This window comes from Phyllostomus discolor, chromosome 2 (genome assembly GCF_004126475.2).
Source record: "Phyllostomus discolor isolate MPI-MPIP mPhyDis1 chromosome 2, mPhyDis1.pri.v3, whole genome shotgun sequence".
Taxonomy (NCBI): Eukaryota; Metazoa; Chordata; class Mammalia; order Chiroptera; family Phyllostomidae; genus Phyllostomus; species Phyllostomus discolor.
In genome coordinates, this window is record NC_040904.2 from 122,120,853 (window position 1) to 122,136,193 (window position 15,341).

Sequence of the window (15,341 nt, forward strand, 5' to 3'; positions counted from 1 at the left end):
GTCCATCTCTGTATTTCCTTGCATAGAAATAACTCTCCCTTAGCACTTACCACTTTTCCCACCAAGGACTGCCTGTGATAATGACGTTTGCTTATTTATGAAGAGTGTGACTTTTACATGACACACTTGTAGCAGATGTCTGATTCATGGTAGATTAAGTGTCAAGTACCCATTCTAGGGGCTTGATACAAATCAGATGATTTACATTCTGAACATCAGGGTGAACAGGAGGCCCCACCGAGGGGAGCACACTTGTGAAGGGGCCAGCATCTGATATGAAGGCAGAATATTTGACTCTTGCTGATGTGACATTTCAGGCCTTTAGTTAATAGTCTTTGTCTTGTTTTCCTTAATTAGTAGAGAACAATGTTAACTATGACTCTGCTCTCAGTGGTGAACTTATTTGTTTAACTTAGCTTAAGATATTCCACTGTAATCTCTAATTTCCTTCTAGCAATGGATTGAATGGCTCTTCTAATACACCAGAAAACTTGAGAGTCGTTACCACTGCATCTGCTGTGAACCAAGCCTCTTAAAGTCATATGAAGGAATGGTCTTGATTTTAGGAGTAGTAGCATTTTCTTAATGTGGATAAATTATACTTAATTCCTAGTAATAATAGGTTCAGATGGCACTGTTCCCAGCCAAGGAAGTTACTCTGGCTCTCTCCCTACTTCTCTCTATACAGTGCGTGCTCAGCCTTCTGGGAAGAGACAGAGTCATTTGTGTAGAGCTCAGCCCCAGCATGGACACTTGTCCCTTAAGGATATGTGTGTGTGGGTGTACATGTGAGTGTATGTGTGTGTATTCATGTGTATGCATGTGAGTGTGTATGTGTGCATGTGGTATCTAAGGGCCTCCCCAACAATGTGGAAATCTGGCAGAAACCCATTAACCTGTTACATTGGTATCTGGTTCCACACAGGAATATTTCATTGCTTTGAAAATAAATAAATAAATAAATAAAGTTAAAAGAAATGGCTTAACAAAAAAACTATGTTAAGAATGGCAAATTCTCTGTCTCTCACTAGTCTGGTGGGCAGGGGAGGAAGGAAAATGGGGGCATGGGGCAGGAGGCTGAAACATAGCAGCTGAGGGAAGGGGCCAGAGCCCCCCACCCCCGCCACCCACCTGGACAGCTGCAGGACACTTCCCTCCCTGTGCCCCTGCAGCTGTGTTATGCTGGAGCCCTGGATGCAGGGGACTGCGAGCTGCACGGGTGCCAGGCCAGGGCTTCACCTCTGCCTCTGACTGGGGCTGTTTCTGTGGCATGCTGGCTAACACAAGGGCAGGGACGTCAGCAGAGAGGCCAGACAGGGGGCAGACACCCCTCATCTAGCCAGATAATGTTGATTTGGTTGGGAAAACAGTGTCAGTCAAAATGCTACTTTTCTTTTCTTCCAAAGTAGATCCTTGAGACATGAGCCTCTGCCCTGCACGGGCCATTGCGAGTAGTTGACCTGGATGTTTCTTTCCATAAAATGGGAGCAGACACACTGGAAATCAAAACACGCCCTTTTTGCCCCATTTCCTTTCCAGTTCTCTCTGGGCTTACACTTTCCCCAGACCAGACCCATATCTTCAGAAACAGAACTGGCCTGGACTCTACCAGCAATTTTTTACTCCCCTGGGGCTTAAAGAGGTCCTCTTAAAACCTTCTCTTGGTCTCCGTGCTAAACCGTTTCTACCTCTTAGATGATGTAGTCTCGTTCTCCTGGCTCTCTGAAGATAGAGAAGCCATCACCTTCCATAGCAACATGTGTGATTTGGGTTTGATGAAGCTGAAACACTGACCACCAGGGTTCTTCTTCATTCCTACCCCAAGTTCTTGTTCTATTTCTTGGCCTTTAGGAGTGACAGGCCTATGTAAAACAACCATCATCCTTTTGATGGCTTCCAAACTCCTCATTTTCTGGGCTCTCTTATTTCTGAAAGATACTACTTTGGTAGTGGAAGGTATACTTCTGTGGTCGCCTTACTATCTTTTGCTGTGTGATAAGCAGAAGTTCTGGAAGAGATGGCTGTGAGGAAGTGCTAAGTAGCTTCACTCCAAACAAGCCCCTGACATTTGAAAGCAGGGTCCCAGGGGAGGATAAAAGACTGAGGAAAGGCTGTCTTGTTCCTTGGATTTCCCAGTCAGAGGGACGTCTGTCAGACTTAGAAGCTGAAGAGGGGACTATAATATCTTCTGAAGCAAAGCAGAAACAAATTCATGAATCAAGCCAAAATCTAGGGGGAAAGTCTCTTTTTTTACTTCAAGGCCAAAAAGAAACTTCTAGGAACAGGCAGAAAGGAGACAACTGAAAATCTCTCTGCTTAATGTAGCCAAAAATGTGAATAATAATTAAAAGACCAAGGGGTAAAAATAAAAGAGGCTGGGCCTGTCAGGTGATGATAAAAATCAAGTTTACCAAAACCCAGAACTTAAGCTGCACTTCTTCAAGTCCTTCTGGTCCTCAGCACTGGCTGTTTTCTCCAGCCACTCAGAAGTTTTACGAGGTCATGAGGAGAGTTCTCCTCTAGACAGAGAGAAAACATCACCTCGTACACCGTGGATGAGGTTCGTTGGTTTCATGACTGATGTTACTAGTCTATGATGATGATAGATACCAAATGTCAGCCCTATAGGAGTCCAGCATGAGGTCTGGCTCAGAGAGGCCCTCGCCTGAGAACTTCCATCTGAAACTCCTTTCCTTTACAGCAGCATAAGGCAAAGTGCCCTGGTCACTGGTGACACAGTTCTTACCGGGGCAGGGAGGAAGGCTGGCTGGTCTTCTGGACAGAGTGGACTAGAGAACAGCAGTGAGCCTCTGGTGTGAGTGGTGAACAGCAAAGGGACTGCACTTAGGCAGGGCCCTGGGAGCAGCTGGAACAAGCCCACCTGTAGCCCCTGCTGCCGGCCAACGGATTTGGTGATGTACATGCAAAGTCCAGAAGGAAAATAGAATACAACATGAAAGGTTGAGTGTGTATGGTCAATCAAGATTCCCAACTTTATCTAGGGATCAAATGTATAGCAAGAACCAAATATTAATCCAAAGGGGCTCCCCTCTCTATCATAACTAAAATCTTAGAGGCACAGTGGCAGACATTTTGGGAAACTAAACAAAGGGTAACAGTGACACCTGAACTTAATTTCTAGAAGGTGGCTCTGAGAAGGAACCAAGAAACTTTGGATGGGTTGGGCTCGGAGAAGCAGGAAGAAACTTTTCTGTTACTAGAATGTAAGCTAACCTGGGAGTTTCCAGCACATTTCTCCACATTTTCATGAATTAGTCCATGAAAACAAAACTCATCTTCATTGAGAACTGGGCTTTCTCTGATTTAAATTTCTCGTTTGCTTACATAAGTGCCAAGAAGGGCTGTGAGGACCCTGGACTGGAATAGATTCTATGGGGAATTCTGGATGAATGGCTGGGTCCTGTTTTTCCCCAATCAGTCCCTTATTAACCATTCATTTTTCAAATCTATTCAAAGGACAGCACCAATAGCAGGAGGTTCTAGGTAGACCCAAACTGGCGTAAGAGAAGCTCCCAGGGAGTCCCTGGTTCCACCACCCCTGTGAACTCCTTGATGATGCCTCTCTTGTTCTGGTCCCCTTCATGGCTGCCACACATACCTAATGGAGGTCTGGAGGAAATCCTGTCCCAGAGTGAAGAAAAGATGGAGAGGTGAGCAAGACACGGTTGACTTTTAGATGGACAAAGATTTTTACCTGGTTGCCTTTTGTAGACCCTGCTTGTATGAGTTTGGGCAGAGCAGTTGCAGAACCAGGATTCCCTCCCCTCCCACCAGCCCAACTCTAATCCCGTCCTCCCAGTCAGAGTATACTTTCCTGAATAACTACTGGGCAAAATTTGTGCTACAGGAGTGAAGAGAAAGGTCAGCCACCCTCTTCTCCCCCTCAAGGGATGCTGAGGCTAGCTCAGGAGGAGAGGGGCTTGGTTAGAATGCCTCATGACCCCTCACCATTGTTCCTAGAGAAATACCCAGTCAGAGAACTGGTACAGAGCAGACAGAGGGAAGATTGGAATGAGCTATGTCTAGTCTCTCAAATGAGATGTAGTACAAATATACCTATCGCATAGCTTTGGAGAGATTGAGGGAAGCAGAAGCAAACACAAGATATGCAAAACAGTAATGTCCAACCCTGTTAGTGGGTAGGTAGCAGGATAATGATTTACATGGGTGATTACCCTTGCCTCATTGTACAAATTAAAAAAAAATCATTCCCCTTCCCCAACCACCTATAGAAAAGCACTTAAGAGTTCAACGGTAAAGCTTGTCACACTCCAAATACAAAATGATTTACTTACATGCAGCAAAATATACAAGAGGTGGATTCAAAAACAAACTTAATTCATTATATTCGCTTGGCACAATTGCAATTCAATTTTAAAAAAATATTTGTAAAATACTGAAACTGACCTGAATTCAAGTATAACGGTTTCTTCAACAGAAACATTATCAATGCAATAAAACATTACACGGAATATATTGAAGCAAAACGCCTTCTTGAGTTTTTCCCTTAAATTTCTGTGTTCTTTAAAATACAGTTTTAATGCCAACAAGACTCACAATTGTATTTTTAAAATGAATATTATTGCATTGTTTTTGCATATCTTGTGGGACAGAAAATGCAAAGAGTTACTGATTCCCGTTTCAGAAGCAGAGACAGTGATTTGTTTTTGCTTTCAAATGGCCCTGGATTCAGATCCCCATTAACTCAGAAACAGGGAGCTATGTACTCACTGGGCGCATGGGGGCACTGTGTGGGCACACGTCCACACATCTGACATACCCACACAGACAACCCGCCACACACATAACACACTCACGGAGACTCTCTCATGCACGCTTGCTCTCTTCTGGCACCCACCAATACACCCGACATTCAAGAGAACCCAGCTCAGTCATCCATCTGTGCAAGACCCTATCAAGTGCATTGCTGATTACCTTTAAATTATAAAACCAAACCAAAGGAATTTTTACTACCTACAGAAATGATAACAAATGGTTGGGCATACACAATGTCTGGTAAAACTCTCCTACAGCAGCTCTAGTGAACCACTGTAGAAAAAGGAAAACCACACCCATTTAAATAATATGATCATACCTAACCTCATTTGCATTTGCAAGAGTGAAAACAGTAAGGTGGGTAGCTACGGACCTTCGTAAACACTCTTCTTCTTCCCCTCCTCCTGGGAAAATAAAAACTGAAACAAACAAAACAAACAAAAAAAAAAACCCAAACAAAAGAAATACAAATTGCAACATGCTGTCAAGAAAAATGTCAAACAACAGAACAAAAGAGCGCTCAGCAGAACCCAGCACCACCTCGCTTTGTCCAGAGCTGGCTGTCCCTTCTTGGCGAGCAGCCTGCTCCCCTGGCCGCAGGCTGGCCAGCTGCTGGTGGAGCTCGGTGGCCCGGTCCAGCAGTCTGGCCCTTGCAGGGAAGGTGATCCTGATGCAAGGGGGTGGCCTGGCAGGGAAGGTGGGGGGTGAGTAGCTGCAGCGGCCACCCCACTCTTCCTCCTGGCTCCAGCTCCTGCCGCCTCTTGCTGCTTCCTCTTCCCTCTCTGGGGTGGGGCTGGGTCCAAGTTGTGCCTGCTTCTTCTGCAAATCCACAGGGCCCTGGCTCTATGGGACAGTGAGGCTTGTACAGAATATGTGCAAAATGATTTTTTTACAAGCAAAGTTGAAAGACACCCGTTTGACAAAGGTCCTTTTGGTGAGGGCTACCACAGGAAGCTGAGGGTCCCTTTTGTGCCCAAGGCAAAGGCTGGTTCCTCGCACAGGACTTGAAGTAAAACGGGAGGGCAGGTAGCTGTCTCCTGTGCTCCCTCCCCTAACCTCCCACCTCTTCTCCTCCTCACCACTCTTCCTCCTTTGACACAAACTGGGTTGCTGCTTTTCTTCCCCCACCCCTGGAAAAGCGAAAAGCTCTACTCTCCATGTCACCCAACTCTGTGTCTTGTCCCAACGAAATGAATGAAGACGCTGTTCCGTTAACTCCAGGTCACGAGAACAGTGAGGCACTTCTGAAACGAACCCTTTAGGAACATTGAAACAAATAAAAAACCCAGCATCTCCCAGCCCTGGCTCCTACAGGCTGCTGACGTAGGCTCTGCTGTCCTGCAGCTCCTCCTCACTCTTCCGACACTCCTGGCTGGGCCCGCTGAGCCCATCCTCTTCGCCCCCCTGCTCTGTCCTGCCCCCGGTCCCTGCAGTTAACAAAAGGTAATAGGGTGCCGTTGGGGCTCTGCTGGTTGCCCCCACTGAGTATGTTGTCAGCAGCGCTCTCCATCTCCTCTATGGTCATGTCGCAGGCGTCAGCCAGCTCCTGGGTTGTGACCTCGATAAACTTGGGATCTTGGGCAAACTGCCCCAGTCCTTCCGAAATCAAGACCTGAAGAGGGGAGGGCCATGAAGAAGATCCAGAAAGGTATATTATTCTTGCAGCTCAATTCACGTTTTCAGGGTTAGGGCAAGGGACTTCTGATTGGGAACTTCAGGAGTGTGTACGCCATGCTGTACTTACAGAGGAGGGTTGAGATTTGGGGGGTGTGGGCTGGAGAGAGAGACCTTTTAGCCGGGGGACTTGAAAATTGTTACCAAACACCTGAAAGCTGGGCTCACTGAGGAGCTGCAGGGATGTTGTCTCATAGCTAAAAAAAAAGGCTGTCCTTGCCTCTTCTCCTCCCTGGCACCCTGTATCAATTATGCTTTCCAAGGCCCCTCATTCTCCTTCGGTGAAACAGCTAGTCCATGCCCACTGCCCATTGCCCTCTGGTTGCCTGTTTAGGGATGAGGGTCCTGAGTATAATGCGTGCAAACACTGTGCATGCATCTGCCTCTGCTTCTGCTGGGGAGGGCCAGCGGGCTCAGCCACGTCACCCTCCTTCCTAGCAGCTGCTTTAGTGACCTGTCTGGGGAAATCGGCCACTGCACCAGTGGGTGGGGAAGCACTAGAGTGAAGTCTGGAACCCTTCCCTCCCAGTTACCTTGCCTGACTTTTCTTCGTTGCTCCCGCCCCTTCCTAACACATCACACGTTTATTCATTATCTGTCTTTCCTCACCACCAGGTGAGCTCGTGAGGGCAGAAATGCTGTTCCTCAGCAGCATCCGGCACCTAGAACACAGCTTGCAGTGGCAGGCGCTCAGTGGAGATGTGTGGACTAAACAAGGAGCAGCCAAGACCACCCGAAGCACAGGGTGTTAGGGTCCGAAGAAACATTAGGAGTCATCTGGTTTAATTCTCTCCCCCTGTCCAACAGCCTGATGACTGGATGGGCACCATCTCCATTTGCACATGTCGACTGACAAGGGGATCACTGTTTTACGGGAATCCGTCCTCATTTTATTGGAAGAGCTCTTTTGGAAAGATCTCCATGTGTGAGCTAAAATTTGCCTGCTTGTCAGTCCTGCATTTAAGACCTCTTGCCCAGGACACAGGACTCTTACAGGTTTGAGATCACTTCTTAAGTCACCTCCTCTCCAACTTTACTTCCCAAATCCCCTCAACCAGTTCTCACAGGAAATGTCTTCTAGGGACCTCGCCATCCCAGTCACCCTCCTTTGGGATTGCTCCAATTTGTCAAAGGTGCCCCTAAGATATGGTGCAAGGGTTGCATTAGGTGCTCTGACCAGGGCAGAATGTGGTGGTCTAGGAAGTGCTCTTGTTCTTGTCTCAACCCTGGCTGTATGTTAGAATCATCAAAAGGATTTTTAAAAAACCCATTTCATTGGTCATAGGCTTCTAAAACTCCCCAGATTATTCAAATGAGCAACCAGGCTTAGGAGCTAGATAAGGACTTTCTCTGTGTGAACGAAGGCAGCCCAAGCTCCCAAGTGACGCGGTCATAGCACACCTACAGAGGAGCCCCACAGCCTTCCTCGGCTTCCCTGGCCTGTGGTAGGGTATGCTGCCTCACAGTCTCTCTCTCCCTCTGCATCAGGCGAGCCCCAGAAGCAGCCGATAGTGCCTCGTGTGGTCAGAATTTCCTGCATGCCATGCCGTCCGGCAGCAGGCCCTGACACCAAGGGTCTATCTGGCCAGGAGATCCAACCTACAATCCACTAGGGAGAGAACCAGGTACTCCCCCCCGACCTTTCCCTCCCCTGTCTGCTGTGCAGCTTGGAGTCCCTTACCGCCTCCACCAGACTGCTGGCACTGCCGTGGAACTGCCTGCCCCAGGCCCCAGGCTGGCTGGGCACAGTGAGGGACACAGGCCGGGCTCTCCGGGTGGTGCTGCTGTTCTCCCCGCAGGGCGTGGGCTCCCAGACCAGGAGCCACAGTGGATGGATGGGAAGCTGCTGTTGAGTTTCTCGCTGGACTCTGTTCCTTCCAGTCGAAGCATGGGATGGGCTGAGGGAGCCAGCCTGGGCTGCCGGGAGTGGCAGAGGATGTGGCAAGTGGCCTGGGGAATGTGGTGGGAGAATGGCTTCTCTGGAGGAGGGGGCTCAGGCCTGCCACTGCCAGTGCCTGTGGACACACAAGGGGCAGTGGTTACTGGGAACGGTCAGGCCCAGAGAGGTTGGCCTCTCAGCAGCTACTGTTTCCCTCTAGTTCCACCTGCCTGGAACTCATCCGCCATCATTTCCACCCACCTGAATCCTACCTCATCAAGACCCAGTATAAGTTTCAACCACCCTAAAACATGTTCTCATTACTCCAGCTGAAGAGACCTCTGTCTCCTCTAAATTCTGAAAGCTGGGATAGACTGCAGTCAAGGCCACCTGCTTCCTGGCACTGGCCTTATCCCCTGCCAGCTGTGACTTCTCTCCCTTTGGCTTTCTTGTTGGTAGAGAGGACGATGGCTGCGTCATCTGTACGACTAGAACACAGTGTCCACTATCTCCCTGCTTTTCAGGGTTGGTGCGAGGTTCAAGTGAAGTAGGGCCTGTGAAAACGCATGCTGCGCATCCAAACAGCTAGACAAAACCAGTCCTGACTGTTTCAACTTTTGCAACTCATTGGGCCATTGGTAATGTCTTGCCAGTCTCTAGCTCACCTTGTTTTTGAACTATTGTTCAAGTCTTACACTGTATTGTGATTAAACTATTCACACAGCTGTGTCCTCTGCCCCCACTGTGCTTGGGTGTCCTGAGGGTGGTCCGTCGTCCCCATGTGAGCTGCCACAACAGCAGCCTGCTCTGATGTGACATGTCCACGGGACAGTGACACAGTGTGGTGGGAAAGGCCAGCTGGAGAGGCAGGGAGGAAGGGACAAGGCTTCAAGGGTGGGAGGGTTGGCAAGAAGGCCGAAACAGAGAAGGAAGATAAAAAGGAGTTCTCTTGCTTTCCAGAATGATAAAATAGATGAGTGAAATCAACTTACAGAAATCTCACAAATATCAAAATATCACACAGTGTCCCCCCAGCCTGCCAGTCTTCCCTAGCCACTGCTCTCAATCATCCCCACCCTGGGATCCTGGGGTCCCTGGGTCCCTGGAGATCACTTGTAGGTAGGCAATGCCACACAGGCTAAACAAAACAGTGCATTTCTTTAAGCTGACATAATATCAACTCTGCCAAGCCATACTGGCAATGCTGTGCTGATTATAAACTGTAATTGGTAGTTGAATGCCTTTGCATAAAAACTTATTATTGAAAGCATAGGCCTGTGGTAAGGGATTAAAGAGGTAAAAAATTTAGGAAGCTCTAGTTTAAAACCTAATTTTTCTGGAGGTAAGAAACTGCCTTAGACAGCTCTTTGATGTTTCCATTAGTTCTGAGACACAAAGAGCATTTCTGACACTGGTGCCTTGGACGTCACTATCTTGGAGTCATCTGTGCCAAGAGAAAAAACATCAGCTGTCAAATCTCCCCAGACCCGTGCTCCTTGGCTATCACTCCCCACTTCAGACCATGCGGCTGGCCGGTTTTGACCACTTCTGTATTTCGGTGGGTGGATTTTTGTGCAGCTCAGTTTCCGTGTGTATTGCGACTCTAGGAGGGCCACGCCTGCGTGGTTGCCCTGGTGGAAGCCGGGGTCTTGGGGGGTGGGCATCTGTGCCACTGTAAGCAGAAAACCTGGGTGGAGTCCCAGAGCTGCTGATCCTTCAGGAACCCTGTGAGGGGCTCCTGCTCCCCAGTATTTCCTAGGTTTCCAACTTGGGAAATGACAGACTTTGTTAAGGCTCTCATCTGTGTAGAGAAAGCCCCTTCCCCGAGGGCTGCTAGGGCCAGCAGTGGGGTTGCAGCCATGGTCTGAGGCAGGAAAGACTGGAATCTTGGCGATTTCTGCCTAGCCTACTAGGAGGTGGCCAGTGGCCCGTCCAAGGTGTGGGCTACCTGATGATGAACCAGGTGCAAGGGCAGGACAGTCTTCTGAGAGATGTCTCCCCCTTGATTCTTCTGCCGCTTCAGACATTCTAGGTGGAAGGAGGCCCTCCGACCTGCAAAGCCAGCCAAAGGAATTAGGATCAGAGCAGGAAAAGAACGGGTCCCTGTGATGATGGGGAGAGGGGTGGTGCTAGTGGCCTGGATACACCTCCTCCTTACCCTCCTCCTTTCTCTGACGCATACTATAGAACATATGTCCATGTCCTATCCCGCAAGCCCTGCCCTTGGAATCCCCTATTGTTGCTTTAGAAATCTGCCCAGCCCACCGTGTGGGGGTTGTTTGAGCCAGGCTACCACAGTTTCTGTCACCCCTGAGGTCCTGACCAGTCATCTGGGGTTGCCCACTGGCTAGCCACATCTGATAGGCAAGGTGTGAGGGCTTACCCAGGGAGCGGAGCGGAGGAAACCCCTCTTTGGAGATTGCCGGATGTCCTTCTTGTCCTCCTCTGGGGGTGTCAGTTGTCGGTGGTTTTGTCATCCTGATAGGACAGCCTGAAACAGGAGAACCCCTGGGGCTAGTTTCCTGGTGACTGAGAAGTGTGCCCCACAGGGACAGCTGCCAACCCAGAAGGTAGTGTGCATTTTTCCTCAGAGAAGGGAACCCCCCACTTTGTGCTTTCATGAAGGTTTGGGGAGGGGTGGAAGGCAAGATCCTGCCACCCCAGGACCCTTCTAGCTCCTCTCACCCTGCCTGCCTACTCTGAGCCCCGCATTCTCTGACGGAGGCAGTGCAGGCGCTCTGGGGCCACAGTTGCAGAAAAAGGCCACAAGGGCCTTTCCAGGGCTGGCCTGGGTCCCTCTCTTCCATGTATTGATGCTATTTACCATGACAAGTCCAAACTTCACCCCAACTTCCAACCCCACTCCATTCTCCCTGGGCCTGCCTACCCCTTCGTCATCAAGAGTGCAGGGCAGTTGCCTATGACACCACCCAATTACCCAGTCAGTGAGCAGCAGAGCTGTTGGGGACCAAAGTGGTGTCAAGTCAATGTTTCCAAGCCTTTTTGGTGGGACGCACAATGGGGACTGGATTTTACACAGTCCATGTGCCGGACACATCTGGCTGAAACTGGACATTAGGAACATACTTACCTTCACGTGTCCACACTCTGATGCTTTCTGTTTTACTTGAGTCCACTCTGTTTCTTTAAAAAATGTCAGTTGCAACCCACTAAGTTGATTTCACTACCCCTGCTGGGCATAACTGTCCCTCCAAGATTGCATTCTAGCCCCTCCCTTTTACAGATGGGACCACTGGCTCTGTTCTTCCTATGACTCTGCCTACTCAGAGGGTAGAGGCTGTGCTGTGCTTCCTGCTCCTAGCTCCCTGACTTCCAGCACTTGTAGATGTTGAGGAAAGGTTTTGAACCAAGATGTCTAAGCCTTTCCTCTCATTTTCAGCTTGGAAAGCCTTCCCTACTATATTTCTCTTCTTATCCAAGTCATATCCATTCTTGAGGACCCAGCTTTTGTTTGACTTTGTGCCTAGTGCCTGCTACGGTCACCTTGACCTTGACCTTCCCCGATGCCTGCATCCCTCATGTTGTACCACCCTGTGGGCAAGCAGTTAGAAAAATCTCCATGTTATTTTCCTCTTCTGAGATTCTCTTAGCTCCCTAAATAGTTTGCAAAATCTCCGAGTGCCGAGGCCAGTGCATTCATGATCTAGCATGGTTCCTGGCTGCCACCAAGCACTCAGTAAGGGCCAAAATGGGTAGAAGCATATGTTTTTTCCTGATTTCTAGATTATGTGGCCATGTATTAATTTGCGTTCTCTAAAAATCTAAAGCCTAAGTGGGCTAACCTTTCCTTATTACAAAGTGCTTTCAGGAAAGCTTCTAAAACAGTGCGTCTTAAACTTTTTAAAGGTAATCTGTATGGGAACTCAGTACACATATACATACATTGCATGAGGGAGAGAAACAATGCTTCACGAAATGGTACTTCCTTTGTGCCATTGGATACGTGTCTTGTTCTATTTTGATCTAGGTTACTTTGTGCTAATCTGTGATATACTTTCTTTTAAAAGTGTTGATCACAACTAAGTAAATGTCAACCTTCTGATGCCTCTAGATCTGCAGTTAAGAAACCCTTAAAAAATTATAGCACTGGACCCAACATCTCAGCCACCATTGCCAACAGCGCCATCTGCTGGGTAGCCTTATATAAGTACCAGTACTTTCATCAACATTTCTTTAATGGTCAATACTGTATGTATGTATGTAACTGAGTTTCACTTTAAAATATATTTATAAGGTGGCTGCACCCCCCAAGATTTAAGAAGCAATGTTTAGAGGTCTCTTCTGTTAGTGCTTCATTGTGAAGAAGAGAGAAGCTACCCAGGGGGCTGCGTGTGTCTGTGTGGGTCGGGCTCCCATCCCCAGTGAGAGACGCGGTGCTTTCACAGGGTGCTCTTCTGATATGTGATCGCCTCCCCCTCCCAGACCAACCCCAGGGGAGGGGGCCCCAGGACCTGCCTTTTGCCCAGACCCTCTCTACACACACAGGCTAGTGGGGGCAGAAGGCAGCAGAGCTCACCTCTCCATGGAGGCCAGGCTGGGCTCACTGCAGTACTCCACGTCCTCGCTTGCCTTTGCCTCATAGGTCTCGTCCTGAGAGAACTCTTCCTGACACACCATGCTTATCGACTCTCCCGCGGAGTGGCACCTAAGATGCCCAAGACAAAAAAACTCAGGACACCACCAGCCCTCTCCCCTTGCCTAGGCGAGTGCATCACACACACGTGCACACACAGTCACACACACAGCCGCTATGGCCACCTCCTCCTACAATCGCCCAGGAAATCAGAGCCACAGAAGCATTAGGACTGGGGTTATCATTCTATGTGGGAAAGGGGTGAGGACCCAGGAAGACCTGAGTTCTGACCCCCACTCAGTTACCCTCTGGCAAAAGTGACATAAGTGGCCATGCCTCAGGATCCCCCTCCGTGAAACTGGAGTAGCACGTGCCCTGCCTGACTCAGAGGCTAACTGTGAGCAATAAATGAAGCAACACATGAGATGGTGCTTGAAAGATGGGATAAGCTTTTTTTTAAATTATTTGTTTATTTTTAGATGGGGGAAGGGAGGGAGAAGAGAGGGAGAGAAACATCAATGTGTGGTTGCCTCTTATGGGCCCCCCACTGGGGACCTGGCCCGCAAACCCAGGCCGTGTCCTGACTGGGAATTGAATGGCGACCCTTTGGTTTCACAGGCTGACACTCAGTCCACTGAGCCACATTGGCCAGGCAGAGATCAGCATTTAAGGAAGGGTGCTGAGCTGCACTATAAAGAGTGGGGTGGGCAGTGCAAGGCTGTCCCTTCCCTCTACTATAGGCAAGTAGGGCCTTTGGGCATTGTTGGGTAGAGCTGAGAAGGTCCCAGTATCCTATTTTGACATGCTCTCGAGTTTGACATTGGACCCTGGAGTGAAGGCACAGAGAAGAAGGCTCACGCTGGAGGTGGGGGGTTGTTCTTCTGAGCATAGGGGAGTGCCCGAATCGCTGCTGAGCTGAAACCACCCCATGTCAGGACATGCTTTAGATACCCGATCTTCCCTCTGGGTCAGAGTCTTCTGCTCACCTGTCTTCCTTGGTTCTGGTCTGGGTATTCTCCTCTTTCCTGTCTCTGCCTAGCTCAGTACCCCCCCCCCCATCTCATTCTTCCTCTAGAACCTGAATACTCAGGTTCAGGAACCTGGGGTCCTCTTCATCCTCAGACTCATGAGGGCAGCAAGAACTATCCCAGTCTATCCTCTCAAAACTGAGTGCTGGATCAGTGCCCCAGCTTTGACCAGGGATGGAGGGCCACTCAGGAAGGGTAAGGGCAGTTCTCTGAGGAGGCCCTAACAGATGGCTGGTCACCCCACAGCCTGAAGGACAGATGAGATGTCAAAGGCTATTGATAGGGTGGGAAGAGAGGGACATGGAAGGAGCTTTGGTGAGGCACAGTGGGGTGTGCTGGACACAGAGAATGGCAGCAGGCACATAACATCACCTCTTGGGGGCCACTGTGAGCAAGGCGTGCTGTCCTGTCCCCAACAAAAGCAAGGCCAGTCCTGGAGCCACCACACCACACTTAGCCCTGAGCTGTGACATGAAAAACAAGCTCCCAGAGCTGGAACTTTTGGTTAAGTTGTCCCTCTTCACCAAGTTGAAGCTTACTGCCCTGAGTGTTGTTTTTACCGACTGTGACGGAAAGGAGGAGCTGACATTCAGAGAGCATTTACTACGTGCTAGGCATAGTTCTAGGTGTTTGCAGGGATCCTATTACATTAGCAGGTGTACAGTATCTGTGGGGAGATGAAGAAATCCCCTGATGTCTCTCTGACCTCCTCTCTAAAATGATTTTTTTACCTTCCTTTATTTCATACAGAACAAAGTTTAATATGAAGATTCCCTTTGAAGGAAGTGTTAGTTGGCAATGACACACTAACGATGAAAACAACAATCCTTCCTTAAGAGGTCTGATAAGGTGAGCAGGGAGAAAAATGGTTGTGAGGACTGAGTCCCTGAAGGATATAGGAGGGAGGGGAGTTGTAGAAAAGGGAGGGGTCACCAAGACAGGCACAGGCCAGCCACTTGAACTTTGACATTCTCCAATGCAAAGGCAGCCTTTCTGATCAGCACACAAGGTGCAGTGCTAGGCACACTGCTCTGCACATAGAAGGTATCATGAGTGTAACCCCAGGCAGGGCTAGTGGTGGGTGGTTCTGCCAGCTAATCTAGGCAGCACGGTGGACAGATGGCCAGTTTGACTTCTCTGTCATCAGACAGGCTAAGTGGCCAGGCTGTGTGGACTTACAAGTGGCCATGCTGGTTCCTTGAATGAAAGAAGCTCAGTACACGTCCATGGATTTAGAACACATTGGAACTTCTCGAGTTTTCTGAGCTCGAGGGTAGAAAAGAAGATTGGCTCAAGAACCAGGCATGCTGGGGCACTGCTGTCCTTCTGGGGTGGCCACCCCACCCTGGAAGAGCAGCTCAGCTAAGTG

The 15,341-nt window shown here is 49.1% G+C and overlaps 1 protein-coding gene across 1 annotated transcript in view; it reads right to left on the minus strand.

The window, feature by feature from the left end:
* Positions 1-356: 356 nt before the first annotated feature.
* The window catches only part of CACNA1C (calcium voltage-gated channel subunit alpha1 C), a 626,645-nt gene continuing 611,660 nt past the window's right edge, over positions 357-15,341 (minus strand). Inside the window, 10 exon segments of the mRNA XM_036018449.1 lie at positions 357-6,201; positions 6,203-6,409; positions 8,153-8,281; positions 8,284-8,360; positions 8,363-8,486; positions 10,299-10,402; position 10,509; positions 10,734-10,817; positions 10,820-10,841; positions 12,888-13,016. Of these exon segments, the coding sequence (XP_035874342.1) occupies positions 6,106-6,201; positions 6,203-6,409; positions 8,153-8,281; positions 8,284-8,360; positions 8,363-8,486; positions 10,299-10,402; position 10,509; positions 10,734-10,817; positions 10,820-10,841; positions 12,888-13,016 (973 nt within the window). The 3' untranslated portion in view covers positions 357-6,105.